Source organism: Ctenocephalides felis, unplaced genomic scaffold, assembly GCF_003426905.1.
Source record: "Ctenocephalides felis isolate EL2017-DRISC unplaced genomic scaffold, ASM342690v1 CF-g0.4_SCAFFOLD_03570, whole genome shotgun sequence".
Lineage (NCBI taxonomy): Eukaryota > Metazoa > Arthropoda > Insecta > Siphonaptera > Pulicidae > Ctenocephalides > Ctenocephalides felis.
In genome coordinates, this window is record NW_020539724.1 from 24406384 (window position 1) to 24425334 (window position 18951).

General features: G+C 27.5%; 1 protein-coding gene across 1 annotated transcript in view; it reads left to right on the top strand.

Moving 5' to 3' along the window:
* Nucleotides 1-1298: 1298 nt before the first annotated feature.
* The window catches only part of LOC113382842 (UTP--glucose-1-phosphate uridylyltransferase-like), a 42235-nt gene continuing 24582 nt past the window's right edge, over nt 1299-18951 (top strand). The window contains exon 1 of the mRNA XM_026621089.1: nt 1299-1431. Within this exon, the coding sequence (XP_026476874.1) occupies nt 1399-1431 (33 nt within the window). The 5' untranslated portion in view covers nt 1299-1398. The remainder of the gene's footprint in view (nt 1432-18951) is intronic.

Here is an 18951-nt window from a genome sequence, read left to right on the forward strand (position 1 = left end):
TGATCCAGTAAAACTCTATCTAATAGTAAACACCTACTGGGGTAACTACTTTTGATAATTATATTTAATTAATGTCAATCAAAATAACTTATTGAATGTGCCTAATGTTCTGATCGTCATTAATAAAAGAAATAATAAGAAAAAACAATATCATAAAATTTAAATCAGAAATCAAATCGCAATCCCATAAAATTAAGAATTTAGAGGTGCTCTAGCAAATATAATGTGGCATTGTTTCAGCTGACAATAAAAAACTACTTAGCGGACAAATCAAAACTACTCAAGATGTAGGTGCACCCTGGTATGTGAGCAATAAAACTCTGCATGGTGATATGAAGGAGCTTTATATTAAAGACTTTTTGAAAACAAGATCCATTAACCATCATCATAAATTAGAAAGCCACCCCACTTCACTCGATGCTCCACTGCTCCATACATCAGAATTAAGAAGATTAAAAAAATTATGGTCCAATAATTGATCTAGTAAAATTCTACCTAGTAGCACTACTAGATAGGTATTCAAATACCTACTGAGGTAAATACTTTATATAATTATATTTAATTAATGTCAATCAAAATAACTAATTGAATGTACCTATTGTTCTGATTGCCATCAATAATAAAAGAAATAATAATAAAGAACAATCTCATAAGAATAATTTTAAATTTCTATTAATCACTATGTTTGTAAAACAAACTCGACGCCATTACAGGTGGTTACAATAATAAATGTTTTGAGAGATTTTAAAAGAAAAATAAACATTTTTCTATTACAGAAAAAAGTGTACAGGAATATTAAAATTAATATATATGTGATTTGTTCCTTTGTTCAATGTAATTAAAGAACATTCTCTTATTTATGTGCAAAGAAAATACCTTTAAATTTAGTTATGACGAATGACTGTGCTTTTCAACCATTTTACAACAATTACTATTAGATACATTAATAGGAACTTCAACAACGCAGAATATTGTTATATTTTTCAAAATCGTAAGAAGGGTAATGAAAAATAATGACTATACTTACGGATTATTTTGTGCACAGGTAATTGATAACACTTTTGAATATTTTCTACACCAAACTAATAAAATGTTTATAATTTATGACGCAACAATAAATTCATTTCATAACGAAATCGTCAACTGTTACTACGCAAATGTCAGACAAAAAGTACGCTGTGAAGTTGACAATGACAGAAGCAGTGTCATTGTCATTGGACAGGTGGCGACACTGGTAAATGTCAAAATGACAGTTGTCTGCGTGACATTCCTAACAGGTTTTTTATATACTCGGCTTTCTCCATTAATTTGTGATGTATCTAGTTTAAATGTTTTATATCAAATATAGTGTTTTATAAAACTGCTACAGTTCTGCTAAAACTTTATCACGAAGCCGAAATGCTCAGTGTCAATGAGCAAGATGATAAAAAGGTAAGTGCATTGTTACAAATTTATAGGTTATGGTTTGTTTATTGTTAGAATCTTGTTGGATTGCTATTTATTTTTTTTACTATTACAAATTATGCTAAATTCTATATTGTACGTTATGTATTTAAAATTCACTGGTTGTTTTAAAAACAATTTTATCAATTCATTTTTATTATATGGATTATTTTTGTGACGTCGGCAAAAATATACCAATTCGTTTACTTCTTGTTTTCATTGTTATTATGAATTATGCTATATAGACTATGGCTATATTTATTAGGGAATATTAATATAATATATTTCTGATGCGTTTGTAAAGTCTTTACAGATGTCTTCTATTTTTTTTAATTAATTCATTATTATTATATTATTATATTCATTAATTACAACATATAATTATTGGAACATGTATTGAATTATTAAGATTTCTATTCTATTCATAAATCGTACATAGTCTTAAGCAATTATTTACAGATTATTGACAATGATGTTTGTATTGACATTGGTTTGATTAGGAATGTCTATTCATTAATACATTTATACTTAACGATTCAAATAAACCTGCAAGGCCAGATTTTTAGAGGTCGTTTGTGCATTCATCCGAGATAACTGTATTTGTCTTATATTACTTATTCTTTTTATATTATATAACACATATTCTTTTCATAAAAATATAAATTTTACTGAGTTAATAACGTATATATTATAGATTTATGTCTTTTTGTTGGACTCTAAAATTATTAAAATGAAACTAAATTTAAACATTAATAAAAAAAACTGAAATTATAAGTGTACAAGTGGTCAGAATTCATTACATAAATTCACTAATTAAAAAAAACTAAATATATCGCATTGAAGCTTAACAACGATTTTTCTATAAACGATAGCAAACAAATCTAAATTAAATATTCAAATGAATTAACTGATCTGCATTTTAATTGAAAATGATTAAGAATATAATGAATACTAATGTTTAACTAATAATTAAATTAATATTCATATTATATATTCGTTAAAAACATAATATTAATACATATAAAGCAAAACATTCATAGTCAAATATGCCGCGTTAATAATTTGATTAAATATTTTTTTCTTAATTGATTTTTTTTTATTTTTGTTGTATACGAATTGAAATAAAATGCTTTCTGTTGAGTAATTCTAAAAGATAATGACCAAATTAGTTATCCGAGAACATTGCAAAGTGAATGAATGCATGTAACATTTAAATAACATCTTATATATAAAAATGAATCGCAAAATGTGTTGGTATAAGCGCATAACTCAACAACGGCTGGACCAATTTGGCCAATTCTTTTTTTAAAATGTTCGTTGAAGTCCAAGGATGTTTCTTACGGCGAGAAAAAATCGATTAATTGCCGGGAAAACCCTAAAAACAGCCCTTTTCTTTTTCTTAGCTGAGATGTGCCAGAAATTAAAATAATATAAAATACAGTATATGTATGGCAATATGGACCGAATATGACAATTTAATTCACTTAAAATATGACATTAAGTATTAATCAGGGTCGGTCTCACCTTTAATGCGATGCATGCGAAAAATACGAGCGCACGCCTTAGGGGGCGCCAACATAAGATTCGGATATTAAATTTTCAATATAGTTTTTTTTAAATATATAATTTCTTTGCAACTTTTACTAATATTTCCACAATATTTTTAAAATTCGTAAAAATTTTACTTTATAACAACAAATTAGAAAGTAAAGATGAATACATACAATTCGGCCCTCACGATATCGATTAGGAGAAGCTTAAGATGCAATTTTGGATATCTTAAATAATAAAAAATTAAAATAATTCAATCCAACATGAAGTACCAGTGTTATGTTATGGTTATGTTATACGTTATACCGTTTAAAAGACTTCAATTTCCAATATAGTGTGGGAATTGAGACTCATCATTTTATTTAAAGCAGTTCTACATTTAACATTGCTCATATTGAAAATGTATATGCATTTTGGCGTGAAGAGTAATTTAAAAAACAATAATTATTATTTTTAAAGCAGTAAACATTTTTGGTCGTTTATTTTATCAGATTTTTCAAGCCAAGCACTGAAGAAAATATTGAATATGCTCTTCATACATTTTCTTACTTGCAATAAGAACCATATATATTCTATGAGCTGTTGGAGTGTGATTGTTTAAATTTATTATTTAATAGAATGATTTTTTATTAGATTCTGATTTAGCACTGATTTCAATTTTGCAATGCCTTTTCGAAGCTGTTTTCTATTATCATAATTTACATGTAAAATCTCTATTAAGTGTGATCTCTAGATATCATTACTGTCCTATACCAAGCTGACCAAAGTGTGTATGGAACCTGGAACCACCTCGTTCTAACCACAGGGTAGCAACTGCTCTTTATACTAAATAACGTAATAGTCCATTCATTTAAGCTCAATTTTTTTTTTTTTTTTTTTTTTTTTTTTTTTTTTTTTTTTTTAACTCATTTTATTTAGCAATCAGAAATACATTAAGATTCCTACGAGCTAAAATGACAATGTAAGAGCGAAGCCTAAGAAGAGCTCCAATGAGATCTTCTCAGTTTAACAATTGCTATAATAATATTATATTAGACCTAATCTAAGACTAAGTCTAAAGGCCATTGTCGTTTCAATCTTCTTATACCATAAGGTTTAGTAATTTCAACTATAGAGGGGTTCGAATGTGAGTCCAGTTTGCGTTTGTATTTTCATTGAATTCTTGGAAAGTTAAATGCACCGTTTTCATCTTGAGGTCGCTGTGAATGGTTTCATTTGTTACGTACCATGGAGAATTAAGAATTGTACGTAAAATTTTTGACTGAGTTCTCTGCATTATAGCTATATTAGATTTGTAAGCACATCCCCAGAGCTCAATTCCGTAAGTCCAGATTGGTTTGATAATTGATTTATATAGCAGCAACTTATTTTCAACAGCGAGCTTAGACTTTTACGCAGAAGCCAATCAAATTCTTTCATTTTGATCATTATTTGCTGCTTTTTTGTTTTTATGTGGCTTTTCCAAGTAAGTCTGCTATCTAAATGAAGACCAAGATATTTCACTATGTTCTGTTTCGGAATCTGGACGTTGTTTAAATAAATTGGAGGACAAGTACCCTCTCTCAGGGTAAATGTGATATGAGCTGATTTGGTTTCATTTATGCAAATCTTCCATTTGGCAAGCCACATTTGTAGTTTATTGATATGTTCTTGCGTTTGTCGGGAAGCTTGATCAGCACTGTGATTACTACTTAGTATGGCAATATCGTCAGCGAATGTAGCAAGTGTCAGATTTTCAAGTAATGGGAGGTCCTTTGTGTATAAAACATATAAGAAGGGTCCAAAAATACTACCTTGTGGAACTCCTGACATTATTTTGTGGAAATCAGATGTTACTTGATTTACTTTTACTTGAAAAATCCTATCTTGTAGATATGATTTGAAAATCCCATAATACCTGGATGGAAGGTATGTTTTTATTTTATATAAAAGTCCTGGGTGACAAACCTTATCGAATGCTTGTCGAACATCCAGGAAGACACCACTACAGAAATGCTTATTTTCAAATAAGGTAAGAATCTCGGAATTTGAGATACGCAGCTGTAAGTCTGTAAATACTTGTATATTGACACCCTAAAGTTGTCTCAAAACCTTACATATGGTAGAGTGTTAATACCATATGTAGGTTTTGAGACAACTTTTGGGTGTCAATATACAAGTATTTCCAGATTTACAGCTGGGTATCTCGAATTTCGGGGTGAACTTACTATAAAAACTGGACTTTAATAAATAATTGTTTTAAAAGTGCTTATTATTGTTGATTTTATTTATTTCTTTTTTTCTTGAATAGGGAACATTTGTTTAATTGTAAAATTTAATCAGCTGTTATGGTGGAGACTTGATGCCTTTAAACGTTATCAATAATTTTTATTTGATATTGTTTTTTGTTTATGAGATTCAAATTGGAAAATCTACCCCAATTTTTTTCGTTTCGTTTATTCCGATTTGGTTTAGCAGTTATTAAAATTGCTATATTTGCCATTCATATATTTGCGCTGTTTCAGCATTTTTGAAAAACTATGTATGACTCTGAACGTAAGTTTAATGAAATGGTATTATTATATTGTATATATTTAATCATATTTTTTTTCAAATCTAAATTGCATTTCAAAAAAGATCTTAATTTTATCAAATATGACAAGATTACAGAAAGCTATGTAGATTTTGATGTAATTTACACATTATGGCAAAGATATAATGAATGAACAGCATTTGATAGCAATGACCTTAAAAAAATGAGAAGAATTCTTCTTATTAATTACTTATCGATGTTATAATTAAAATTAAAGTGTCGAAGGTTACTTGAATAAAGTTCAGGGAAAAATATTTTTTGTGTATAGTACCTTATACATTCACCTTTATTTTTGTATATTACATGTGAAACTATAAATCTTTTCAGATAATTAAGACATTAAAAACTTACACATAATCGTTTTACATACATGTACAAAAAACTTTCAAATTACCAAACTTCGTATGTATTTCATTTTTTTATGGAAACAAATAATAACTCAAGCATATATGTAATGTATATCGATACAACCTACATATAAAATATGTTTGGTATCGAAACAGTGCTAGTGAACTGAAGATGTTTTAGATATCATAATTGTAAATCACAATTGTATCTTTACTTTATCTTATAGTTGAAAAGAACATGAAGATAAATAGTACAGATATAGATAAAGCATTTAGCATACTGAGTGTTAAAATATATTTAGTAGGGCATTTGAAAAAAAATTCACTAGATAGTTGAAACAAATAATTTGTTTCAGTTACAAAGGGTATGGGCTTGTTTCCATACAGAAGAGGCCCCAAACTGGTTCCCATTTTCGAGAAAATTCGTTATATCAAATTTCATATCCGTTGCTCATCATTTGGCCGTGATATCATTGAAAATATATGAAAGTGACCCCTTTTTTCAAAGTCGTGTTTTGTAGCGACTGTCAAAGATATCGACAAATAACGAGAATTTTATTTACATCTGGGTGTACTATGTCTAATAATTATTTTGTAGTGCATGAAAAAGTGAAAATAAATTTTTGTATTGAATTTTCGGGTAGTGCGGTTGTTCGGAATAATTCTTAATTAGCATCATTAGCAAGGCTATTCAATTTTCTTTCACTGCCCAAAATTTTGTTTTATTTCATGCGGTAAAACACATTCAAAAGTAGAAAAAACCTGAGCAAGTACACGCTCGCGCTCATATAACATCCGTGTAAGTCGTCTCTCATTTGCAACGACTAGCAAGAGACCAGAATGATATGCAATTTTCTTTGTGTATTCTTAAGTAAATGTTCATTGAGAAAACAAAATAAAAAAACCATTTGTTGAAAATCGTAACTCTATATAACCCCTTAAACTTATGGGCAAATGGATAATTAAATATTTTGTTTGAATTCTTTGGAATATATTTTGAAATGCAAATTAATACAATGTATTTTAATTAAATTAATTTTATACATGCAATAATTGATTTAGGCAATGTTGATTAATTTAATTATTTCTATAATTAATTAATATGTAATTGATTAAGTTTTAATTATTTGTTTTTAATGAGTAATCAAATATGATAGACATAACTTAAAAATACATGTTGTTATTTTTGCATAATATCTCAAAATGTTTCAAAAGTTCAAGATCAGTAATTTTCCAATGATATTCGTAAAACGTAAGAGGTTATTTAGTTTAATAATAAATATAATTCTGTTATATTTATATCGGTTTTGATTCTCTTATCAATCTGAAATGAGAACATTATAAAAATGACCCTGTTTCATCAGAAGGTCGCATTGTTTCTAAACGTTGACAACCCGATAAGCATTCGATGATAGAATTATTATTATTTATAAACTCAAGTGTTATAATTGTCCAGTTTTGTAATCACAAGGTCCCGGATTTAAATCTTCGTTCCGGACAATCTTTAGCAGTAGTATCCATTTTTACTTTAAATAATATATAAATATACCTATATTTAAATAATATTTAAATATAGGTAAAATATATTTTCAAGTGAAAATATCTCTTCCTGGCAATAAGTTAAATAAAATATATTATCACGTTTAGAAAAAGGACAACCGCTAGGAAAATTATTGCTTTTTGAAAAGCCTTGTTATTGAGGAGATCTATCAGCTCAATATCTCCTCTAGATCTCTTATAATTAGTACAGATTACTATTCAAAAAATTCCGTGCTCTCGAAATCGTGGCCATAAATTTTTATTTGAACCTAAATACATACATACAAACTACATAAATCCATGGAAGTATACTAATAATCCATATAAGTATTGCTAAAATGTTCAGAAAGCTTTGAAACGTAAAGATAGGTAAAAAATGTTCATACAAATCATAAACCGAATCGGCCGACCATTTCTTCACAACTAAATGTAGAAATTATTTTTTTGCGATTTTATTGAATTTTCGACTAAAAGTGGTTTTGATTATAAAATTTTATTAATGTTTGAAAAAAATTAGCTGCGCGCTGAAGATATAAACATGTACAATATTAAATTGGAAACCTCATTGATTAGTTTTTAATGAATACCGTACTCTCTACTCCAAGAATCAACCGTTGAGGATTTTATTGTCATAATTTGAAAAAGTTGATAAATTTCAATTTTTCCCATGATTATTTGTACATATCATGAAGTTTGTACAAATTACTTCAAGACCAAATGCCACATACACCTAAACTCGCATAAAAACTAATAGCAAACAATAATTAGAATGTTTGCTATATTTATTATCCCTGGTCTGAATAAAATGAGTTTAAATGATGATCAGTTGTTTGAGTTAATCACCTAGGATTTTCTACTTGGAGTACAGCATATGACGTGAGTTATATCCATAGATAAACAAGTATAAATATCTTTTGTCACTTTGGGCCAAAAGATCACCGAACGCATAATTGGTCCAATTTAGCTATTAACTTCTGACCTTATCGTCGTAATTATTCCTCAAATATGGTGTTCTGTGAAATTTTATTTGGTTTTCAAACATGATAAAATACTCGAGCATAAATAAAGCTTTTCTAACACAAAGACTTTTAGAAAAACATTTCTTGTTGGGTTAAACATCTTAATTACGAACGTTTATTACATCTTAATTACTAATAGGTACAAATTTTTGGCCTATTTTTACGTTTTAGAGATTTCTGAACATATTGACATACCTTAGAAAAAATATGTGTGTGCGTGCGTGCGTATGTGTGGATACAATTTTTTTTCACGATATTTTTTTGGCAAATACAGATCGAGCCGTCCCGAAGATATGGAGCAAAAAGCGCCAGTATCAGAAAAACAACCAGTTTTTTAGAGAAGATTAGAACGATCCATTTGATTCGTATTGATTGAGTGAATAATTGGTTATATTATTTTGCGAAATTCCAGCAATTTCGGAGATAATGAACAAAATGTGCAAAGCATAACAGTATTTAAGAGAATATCGCATCCGATTAGAGTGATTCAAAAACCATATTGCTTGTGTCGACGGTGTATATATATATATATATATATATATATATATATATATATATAGGTACCTATACTCATATCCATACATTATGCTACTCAATACTGTCAAAATATCATGTATTTGCTGTGCATTCAGGCGTTTTACACATAAACTACAACGCCACTACAAAGCTAGGTTAGAAAGACTCTGTTATCTAAGATCGTGGAAAGTTCTCCATAACATAGCCTTGCCATAACATTAGTCTGTTGCGCGGGAGAATCGGTCCATTGTAATAATTATTTTAAAATATTTAAAACAACTATATATAAGTAAGTACCTATACCACAAATGTTTGCTATTTTACTAGAAAATGAAAATTTTATTTTAATTTATACATTTTTATATGGAATTTTCAGTACACGCAATTCACTCATACTTTATTGTTTTATTCTTCACAAATCACAAAGTGTATTATTTTCTATGAAATGCTCTAATCGCTCTTATTGGACATGCATCAAATGAAATATATCGTATGACCATTGATCCATTTAACACATATAGTTTCTGTGTACTATGTTATGTCCACTAAACATATATATGTACATCATATGGCATTGTACATTTGATGCATATCAGAGCTAAGCATGCATAAATAATTCAAAAATAAAGGCAGTCACGCGACATATAATGACATTTATATTTAATACATTTGTCTACAGTTGTGCCAAGATAGTATTAAAAGAGTATTACATGGCGTTGATGTATAGCGAACATACATATTTGATAAAGCATCGAATAAAATGAGAATCGGTCACAAATTTATTGATATATAAGTTACCTTATGTACACTGTTTTATTAAAATTTATACTAACTAGGTGTGAGTAGCATTTTTCATTGAGCAACTTGCAAACACTACTCGGTATGTGTAAATAATCGACTTAATCGATAAGAATGGGAATTTAGCACCTTTAGAACTGTTGTAATAAGTGGTACATGGTACGTATTATTTCAAAATTTTATTTCTAACGTTATGATCATGAAGTTACAAAGTTTCATTAAAAAAATCAAATCATTATATCCCTAGAAACGAATCTGAGCTGAATATGTTTTTTACGTAAGCTAAATATAGTTTCCCAATATTGAGCCCATATGATTTTGTTAACATTCGGCCATATTCCGCTCAGATTCGGAATATGGGACGAATGCGGGTATATGATATTTAGCTTATATGATTTGCTTAACATTTTTCCATATTACGCCCATATTCCGAATATGGGGAGAATATGTAGAAATAATATTTATACCGTATTGAAAAACATATATGTATAAACCATATTCAAAATTATTGACCCTATATTCTGAAATATTAAATATATATTTATATAAAAGAAAAAATAATATCATTTAATTAATATTGGACAAATAGCAACAAATAAAAAAAATATATTTATTTAGTATTTACAATATAACTTTATTAATTTATCAATAATAATAATTAATTCAATTTCATAGATTATTTATCATAATCATAATATTATGATCAAAGTTTTTTAATAATTACGAAGAAACGTTTACAACACAATATTTAGCTAATTTATATTATGATTGTTATTAAACAAGAAAGTTAGATAGTTTTCTATTCGATTGATTACTTTTTTATACATTGAGATATAACATGAACTAATCAATAATAAAACTAAACCAAGCATAGTGTTAGTGAGATAATTAGTTATATTTATTGAGCTTTATTTATATTTCCTAATATATTTATATTTAACTGGCTGTACTCGATCAAGCGTTGCTGTGTTGTACCTATAAATAAAAATCAAAACGAAAATGCGATTCTGTTACATCTAGTTATTAACGTGGAAAATAACGCACGAATTTTTTGTGATTATTTGTTGAGCTGTATTAAATGCATCATCGAGTGAAATATCCCATTTAGCATCCCAGAATATAATGCAAACTTATGAGCTGTATTTTCGACTTTCAGTAAATATATTGTGAAAACCAAAAACAATATACATCACACCACATTACACATATCAAACTATCAACTATCAAAATATGTTTAGTACATTTTCCTGTTATCGCTTAAATATAAAAATAAGTTTATTTGCAATGTTTGCTAAATATTTTTATCTGGTTTCATTTACCCCATAGATAGAGGACAAACATACTCATTTTTTTATTAAATATAAGGGGTTTTCCGAGATAAGAGCCTCATTATTTGCCCAATGCCAAATTTTATAGGCGCACTTTAGGTTAGTCGTGATTATTATTTAATTTAATATTTTAAGTTAATTAATTTGTCAAATGCTGTTCATATATGTATCATTCAATCTGCGAGCTGCTGTTTTGCAATAATAATGTAGACATTTCATTATTCTTATTCATAATCATGAATTTGTTATACATATTATAATATTGTCTAGGCTCATAAGTAAATTGAAATTTTTGGCAGATGGCAGTTTTCATTTATTTTCAATGCCAAACAATGTCTCAAATATTTTCAATGTCAAACAATAACATGTCGTGTTTTACGATTTTTTCCATTCATTTCTACAATATTACTATATATTTATAATCACATACATCCTAAAAAATTTCTTTAACACTTCAGAAGGATTTATCAAAATCTGAATAGTCGTTTAGGAGGAGTATATTTACATACATCATTACAGAGGAATTTTATATATAAGATATATAAAATACAGAAGATAGTTAGGGGTGATAAACCCATGATAAAAATAAAATGATTTTTGAAAAAAAATAAGCTTTTTCATTAATTTGAAAAATATGAATCGAAATTCAGTTAAAAACGTTTAAGAAGACAATTATTGGTCAGTTGTCGGATCTGGTAAAAATTGAAATTCAAATTGGGGAGTGTTTTAGGCAGGGAAAATTAGGATTGCTGTTTTTTACACTTGATGAAATTATTTCTTGATGTAAAATTTATTCATAAGCCTAAAAAATCTCAATCGAAATTAAGGAAAAAACGTTTATTGACAGAAATCGAGATAAAATATGATAATAATTCTTACGAAATAGGGGTTTATGGAAAGAGGGTGAAAATTGTTAGGGTTTTATGTATTTTCATATAAGCGGTTAAAAATTAAAAAGAAAAGAAATCATTCAAAATGTGCAAAAACCTCTCCGGGGATATACATATAACAGTTTCCCAAATTTTTACGGCAATTGGATGTATGGTTTATGAATGCATATAGGAAATACGCAGATACACAGGCAGACATACATTCATTTTTTATAACCCACAGACTTCATATATTTTACATTTTTATGAGGTTAGCATACTTAAGATTTAAAAAAAATCATAATTATATATAATATGTCTAATATTATGACCAATTTAAAATCACAATTACTACCTTGTCATGTAATTAGACTTCGTAAAGTTGACAAATTTGACGTATTTTCCCATTTTGCTTTCAGTTTGGGAACACACAAGCTTGAGCAAATACTAATTATTACATTTATTTACTCTTAAACAAGTCGTAAGTTATAATAAAGAATATTATCTCTAAATCCAACGACTATTACGTCCAAACTACAGTATGGCTTGATATGATTTATTATACATTAGTACAAATATATTTGTGTTCATGTTCGTTCTAAACAAACTGCGAACTTATAATTTACTTGGTTAGTTGATTAATGCAGAAGCAATTCTTGTGATTTATTATTTTTACTACTTAATTGGCATGACTTGTAATGTTTAAATTATTAAAATTATGAAAATTATTCGATTAAAATTCATTCTGCACAAATGCATATATTTAAATTATTGAATTTATATTGAATAGTATTATTGGATAGTTTTATTATTACTACTGCTAGTAATATTTAATACCATTATTCAATAGTAATCGGTCATATAAGCTATTGTGATGATACCTCTTAATAACATTTTTTTAGAAGACAAACAAAGGTTTGGTCTAGTTAGAATTTCTCTACTACTGATGGTATAACGTATACTCTTCTCAGACTTATTTTTAATTTTATGCTGCAAAGTTCTACTTTCACTTAGAAAAATTTTTTTGATCTATATTTTTAAGTAACAAAATTGATATACAAAATTATCATCATTACTGCTTAATATTAGGCAGTCTGTATCCAATATCGAAACTGGTATAGCAAAATCAAATCTCTTACTACAGAGCCACAAAAAGCCTTTTATATCATAATTATACGAAACAGAAAAATTAGGGATATTATTTCCAATCGATTTGATCAAAAGAATGAAAATATTTAATTAAAATGGAGATGTGCTATTAGATTCATTACAAATTACACTAGTTTGATAATTTTCAAATAGAAGATAGTGCATGTAGATTAGGCAATAACTTTAATATAGTTTGGACAGACAATTGTAATTAGCATTTAGAAATAAACCTTCATTAGAGAATTGAAGTAATTGCTGATTAATAAATTCTATAATATTCGTTTACACAGTGGATTATGTTAAACAACGCCTAAACAAATATTGTATTTGCAACTTCACTCATCATGTAATTGTGTGTGAAGAACTTCATGTAATTAAAATTAACAATACATTCATTGACTGCTTGTATTGTTTTTACTTTTTCGCTGGCGATATAATCTCATTCTTTGAACAGCTGTAATATCTGTCTTGCCTAAAAAATATTTTCCATTTCAATAACTTCAAAGATTTATAGAAACTACGAATACTATAGAAATAATTTCTAAGGAACAGGGTAAAATATTCTTCCGATTCAGGTATTTTTCATTAAATCAAGATTTGTACTACGATGTAACTTTAAAATGTTTATTTATCTAAGCCGATTTCCTTGTTGATATCGGTACGCATACCTCGTTGATGCCGTTACGCATACAAAGACAGATCTCCATTCACCCGACACGACGACTAATCACAATCGACGTGGATACAAATGATTTCATCGAAAGCGAATGACAAGTTGGGGCGTAACGCTATTTCCGTTGCATTTATACAGCTTTACTCCCTAGTCGCGCCTAAAGAAGTTTTACTTAAAAAAAAGTAAATTAATTACAGTCTCTATTTAATAATGCAGATATTTTTTATTAGTTGTTCACAGCAGATATATATAAGAGAGCCACATCATTTTAATTATGTATATATTAAGATCAGATATGATGTATAAAGTACCCAAGGGTAGAAAATATGCACTAAAAATAGCAAAGCAAAATGTATAATTAATTACTGTAATAAATACTTTTTGTCTGTCTATCTGTAATTATGATTATACTTTTTCATACTTCAAATCACTATTTTTAACTTAATTTTTTAATTATAATTTCACATTAAAACATTTTTCACATTTTATCTTCTGATTGCAAGGCCGAAACTCAATAATATCATATCATATCACTAAACCTAATATCTCATATCGAGAGAAAATTAATATAATATACATCATGTTTTAATAAACCAACATTTTTTTGTATATTCTCATCCCGTAAAATAGGCGAATTCGCCAATATGTGAATTGCAGGACTAGAAATTTTTACAGGCGGTTTTGATAAATTGGAATATAGCCACATCAAGTGTATCTAGCGAATTAGAACAAGAAAATTTTCGTTTTTGTTCTACAATATAAGAATAAGTACTTACTTTTCAAATTGAATTTGTATCGACATTTTTATGGTGAATTTTGCGTGCATGCTTGCCTACAAAATTGGATTAAAATTATAATTGTGCCATTGAATTCTATGCTATATCCATTAACATTTATATGCATTTTATCTATTGTTGGATCCATAAACAGCATTCATATCACATTTAATTAATATCATATATATATATAATAAATAATTTATATCACGTTTAATTTTCTTATTGTAAAACTCGTTGTGATATACATCATAATATATTTAACTATTTAGTAGTAGCGAGGAACTTCTAAAATTAAATTATCTATGTAGCGCGGAAACGAAAATTGTGATATGATTCAACAAAAATGTACACATTGTTGTATAGAATCAAACTTCTTTATCTTCTTATATAATTTTTACTCTTATTACACATGTTAGCGACAAAGACATAATTACAGAAAAGCTTAAATTGCTTTCCAATTATCAATTTCTAATTCATCCAAATTTTTGACAAAAATTTTACGATGATTGTTAGAGACTAGAATTTTTTTAATAAAAACCAAGATATCAATCAAGCCATTATTGAGTGTGTAAAATCAAATTGAATAAAAAATCAACTTATTGAATTGTAATTGAATGTGCGTATGTGGTTTCTACAAGGGTTAAAAATTCGTCGCATTACGTTAGAAAAACTTTTTTGGGTGCTTTTATATTCAGCAATTAATTTCATATCTTGTATACAAAAATGAATAATACACACTTGACTAATTGACTGACACATACCAACTTGTTATTAAAAGAAAAATTAATACTTTTGACATGGTCTGAATAATTCAGAGTTAATTCAGAATTCATTCAGTTATTAATATTAATGCAAAAATATTGTTCATTAAGTCTCACTCGATGGACTTGCTAAATTTCTTTTCATGAATCAATAGAAAATTGATGTGTTTTAATAACAGTGCACACCATATATCCAATCCTTATAAAGCATTCATTATTTATACACACAAGAATTATTTTTGCAAACGATTGAGGACATCAAGTATAATTATTACAAATAGCAATCCGGTCCAGTTTTTGCACATTTTATCATATAATTTGAGAAAATTATAATATAGGTTAAATTATATGAATAAATATTTATATATTTATATAAATAAATTTGATATAGGTTACTCTTACTCTTTCTTATGGGTAAAGTCACACATTGACTTATGTAGTGCAGATACTAACCATTAAATTCACAAGCGACGTTTCTTTGATGATGAAACTATTTTCAAAAACATCACGAAGACAATTGATATGACTATCTCATTTTATATTACTTATATAACTACGAACATTATCAATAAATGTATTTTCACAAAAAAATGGAAAACAAATTCATTTATTTACTTCAAGTTTACAAGTGGGCTTTAGAATATTAGCTAGAATTAAAATTAAATACCGAATTATTTTGTTATTTTAAAATTAAATATTTTTGTTGAAATTAAAAAAAAATATTTCAAATATAAAAAAAAAATGCCTTACCCAAAAAAATATTCTAATCATATGATCTGCTTTCTCAAAAACTACTATTTTTTGCATTTTTTGCTTCGTATCTTTGAAAAGGCTGGATCTGCTTCTGCAAAAAATTAATCAACACATCTCCCTGTCAATACGAATCGAATGACTTTTTAAAATACTTAATCAGATACTCCATTTTCTAGAAAACTGAATTCCCATTTTCTGGACTTTATACGCTGTACGCCTAGAAACGGCTAGACCTGTCTTTGCCAAAAACTAATCAGCACGTCAATAAGAATCTTATGTTTTTTGAATCATTCGAATCGGTTGATCCATGCTCTCGAAAACTTGTATCCAAACATACATACACACACATTAATTTTTTTCAAGGTATGCCAAAATATTTAGAAAGTTTTGAAACGTTAAGATATGCAAAAATTTTCATTTTCGATTTTTAGGCGATGACTATAACTACGTATAGGTACCGTATTTATATAAAAAGTAAAATATGGATATTTTTTTTTATTGTGTGCTTGAACAAGTGGGCCTTTGACTATTCTTAAACATTCTGAAATATACGTTCCTAATATGAAAAGGCCGTGGCGGGATTAGCTCAAGAGTAGCGTTCCCGATTCACATGCTGGAGGTTCCGAGTTCGAATCTCCGGCAAGAATTTGAAAAAAATATTAACTAGTTAAGTTGGAATAATAATAGAATCATGAATTGTACTAATAAGATATGTATGTAAAATCAAAATGTATAAAAAATTAGATAATTGGAATTAAAAAATGAATTGAAGTAAGAAGAATTTAGAAGAACAAATGAGAAGTATAGAAGAAAAAGAAGAAAGAAATAGTGGTTAGAAGATGAAATGAGAAGATAGTAAAAGAATAATGAAGATAAGTTAAGAAGTATAGAAAAAGAACAGGATTATATAAAGAAGATAGTATAAATTGAAGATTGTATAAGACATTTGATTGTATAGAAAAATGTAGGTGGTTAAATGCTCGAGTAAGCGAGGCCAATAAAAATAAAAAAAAAAAAAAAAAAAATATGAAAAGGCCACAGGAAAGGCTTACTGGTAGGAGCTTTCGTTTTTTAAGCAGATGCATCCCACTTTAGACAGTCTGTTATCAACTAGTAGAGATCTCAATTTTTACTTGAAAATATAGATGAAAATATGTTTCCAATTGCTGGAGCAGCAATGCCGGAAAATTGCTCTTTTCCGCATTGCTGTATTAAGTTGCAAATCTTACTACAAGAAAATTTCTAATAATAAAATATCGATTATAGGAATATGCCAACTATGGTTTATACAAAAGCCGACATTTTAGATAATCGATTTTCCAATAGTAATTTTAGTTTTAAAAGACAATTAATTTTAGACCGAGTATTTTCTTTTCCGAGAAATTTTAATATAACTTTATTATAACTTCTTATTTTTTAATTTTTAATGAATGATGATAATGATAATGATTTATAATGATAATAAACTTATGCCATATATACAAAGAAATCAGATGTTGGACTGATAAAACATCTAAAAAAATATTTCATACACACAACGTTTCTTGATTCTCCATATCTTATCGAACCGATATGATTCTAAGAACCAAACCGTTTGTATGCACCTGGAACCGTTTGGCTTGTCATTTTCTATTTGCTTTTTTTCGAATTTCATAATTTTCGCCGGAAAAGGAGTTTTAAAACCGGTTTTTGAAAACCGACAAACGCTAATGCCAACCATTGGGTTGCCTTTTTAAAGACGGCGTTTTTAAGGAAAAGATTCATCACAAAAGCTAATGGAACTGTTTGACGAATTCTGATCGTTAGTCTGAGTTCTGGAAAAAAAGTAATATGAAAATGAAAACGGGTGTTTATATTGATCAAAATAACTATAATAATACAAATTCCGTTCATGCAACAATCGAAAAAACTCAATTGCTGTTATTGATTGCTTTCAACAGAAAATAAGTGATATGAATGTATAGATTTTTATAAATTTTTATTTTTATTTTTTATATACCTTGCTTTACTTTCGATTGGTACATAATCCATTCCTTTATATTAAAAAATTTTTTACTTAATACTCTGTATTCTTCGTCATTAATAATGTTAGTGTATATAAAAAATTGGTTAACAAATTGGACAGAAAATCGTTGTTGATGATGATGGAACGTATCCGAAACGTCGTAATTAAACTTTATTTATTATTCGGAAAAGAAACATATATACATTTATATATATACACACACACACACATATATATATATATATATATATATATATATATATATAATTTATCGATAATGTGTTACACTTGAACGTTTTTTATATTCTTCATACGCCATGTGCAAGTCAATGTTTGACATTAGTCAGTTGTAAATCAAACGGCAATCTGATCGCTACGCGTTTTCTCGCGCCTCGTCATTTTATTCGTATCAAAGTGTGTAATTATATTAAAAAAAATCTAATAAAAAGAGTAATAAATAAAGTCTATAAAATATTTGTGATAGAAAAAATGTGTCAGGCGCAGTGATAGAAAAAATCACTTTAAGTTATATAAAACTTAATGTGGAGAATTATTATTCAATGTTAATATTAAATTTTACTGACACGGTATTCTCTATATTTTTTAAAATGATGTTAAAAAAAATTTCATAATTTTTTTTATCAAAACTGCTAATTAAATTTTTACTACTCTTATTAATCGTAATATTCAAATAAACTAAACTACATTTTGAAATAACATAATTCACATTGAATTTAAAAAAATGTTTTAGTGATAAAATATTTTTATTTAAAATATTTTTTTATATTTCCATGTAATATATATTATAAGATTCGGATATTTATTGCCATTTAAATCAGGGACCAATTC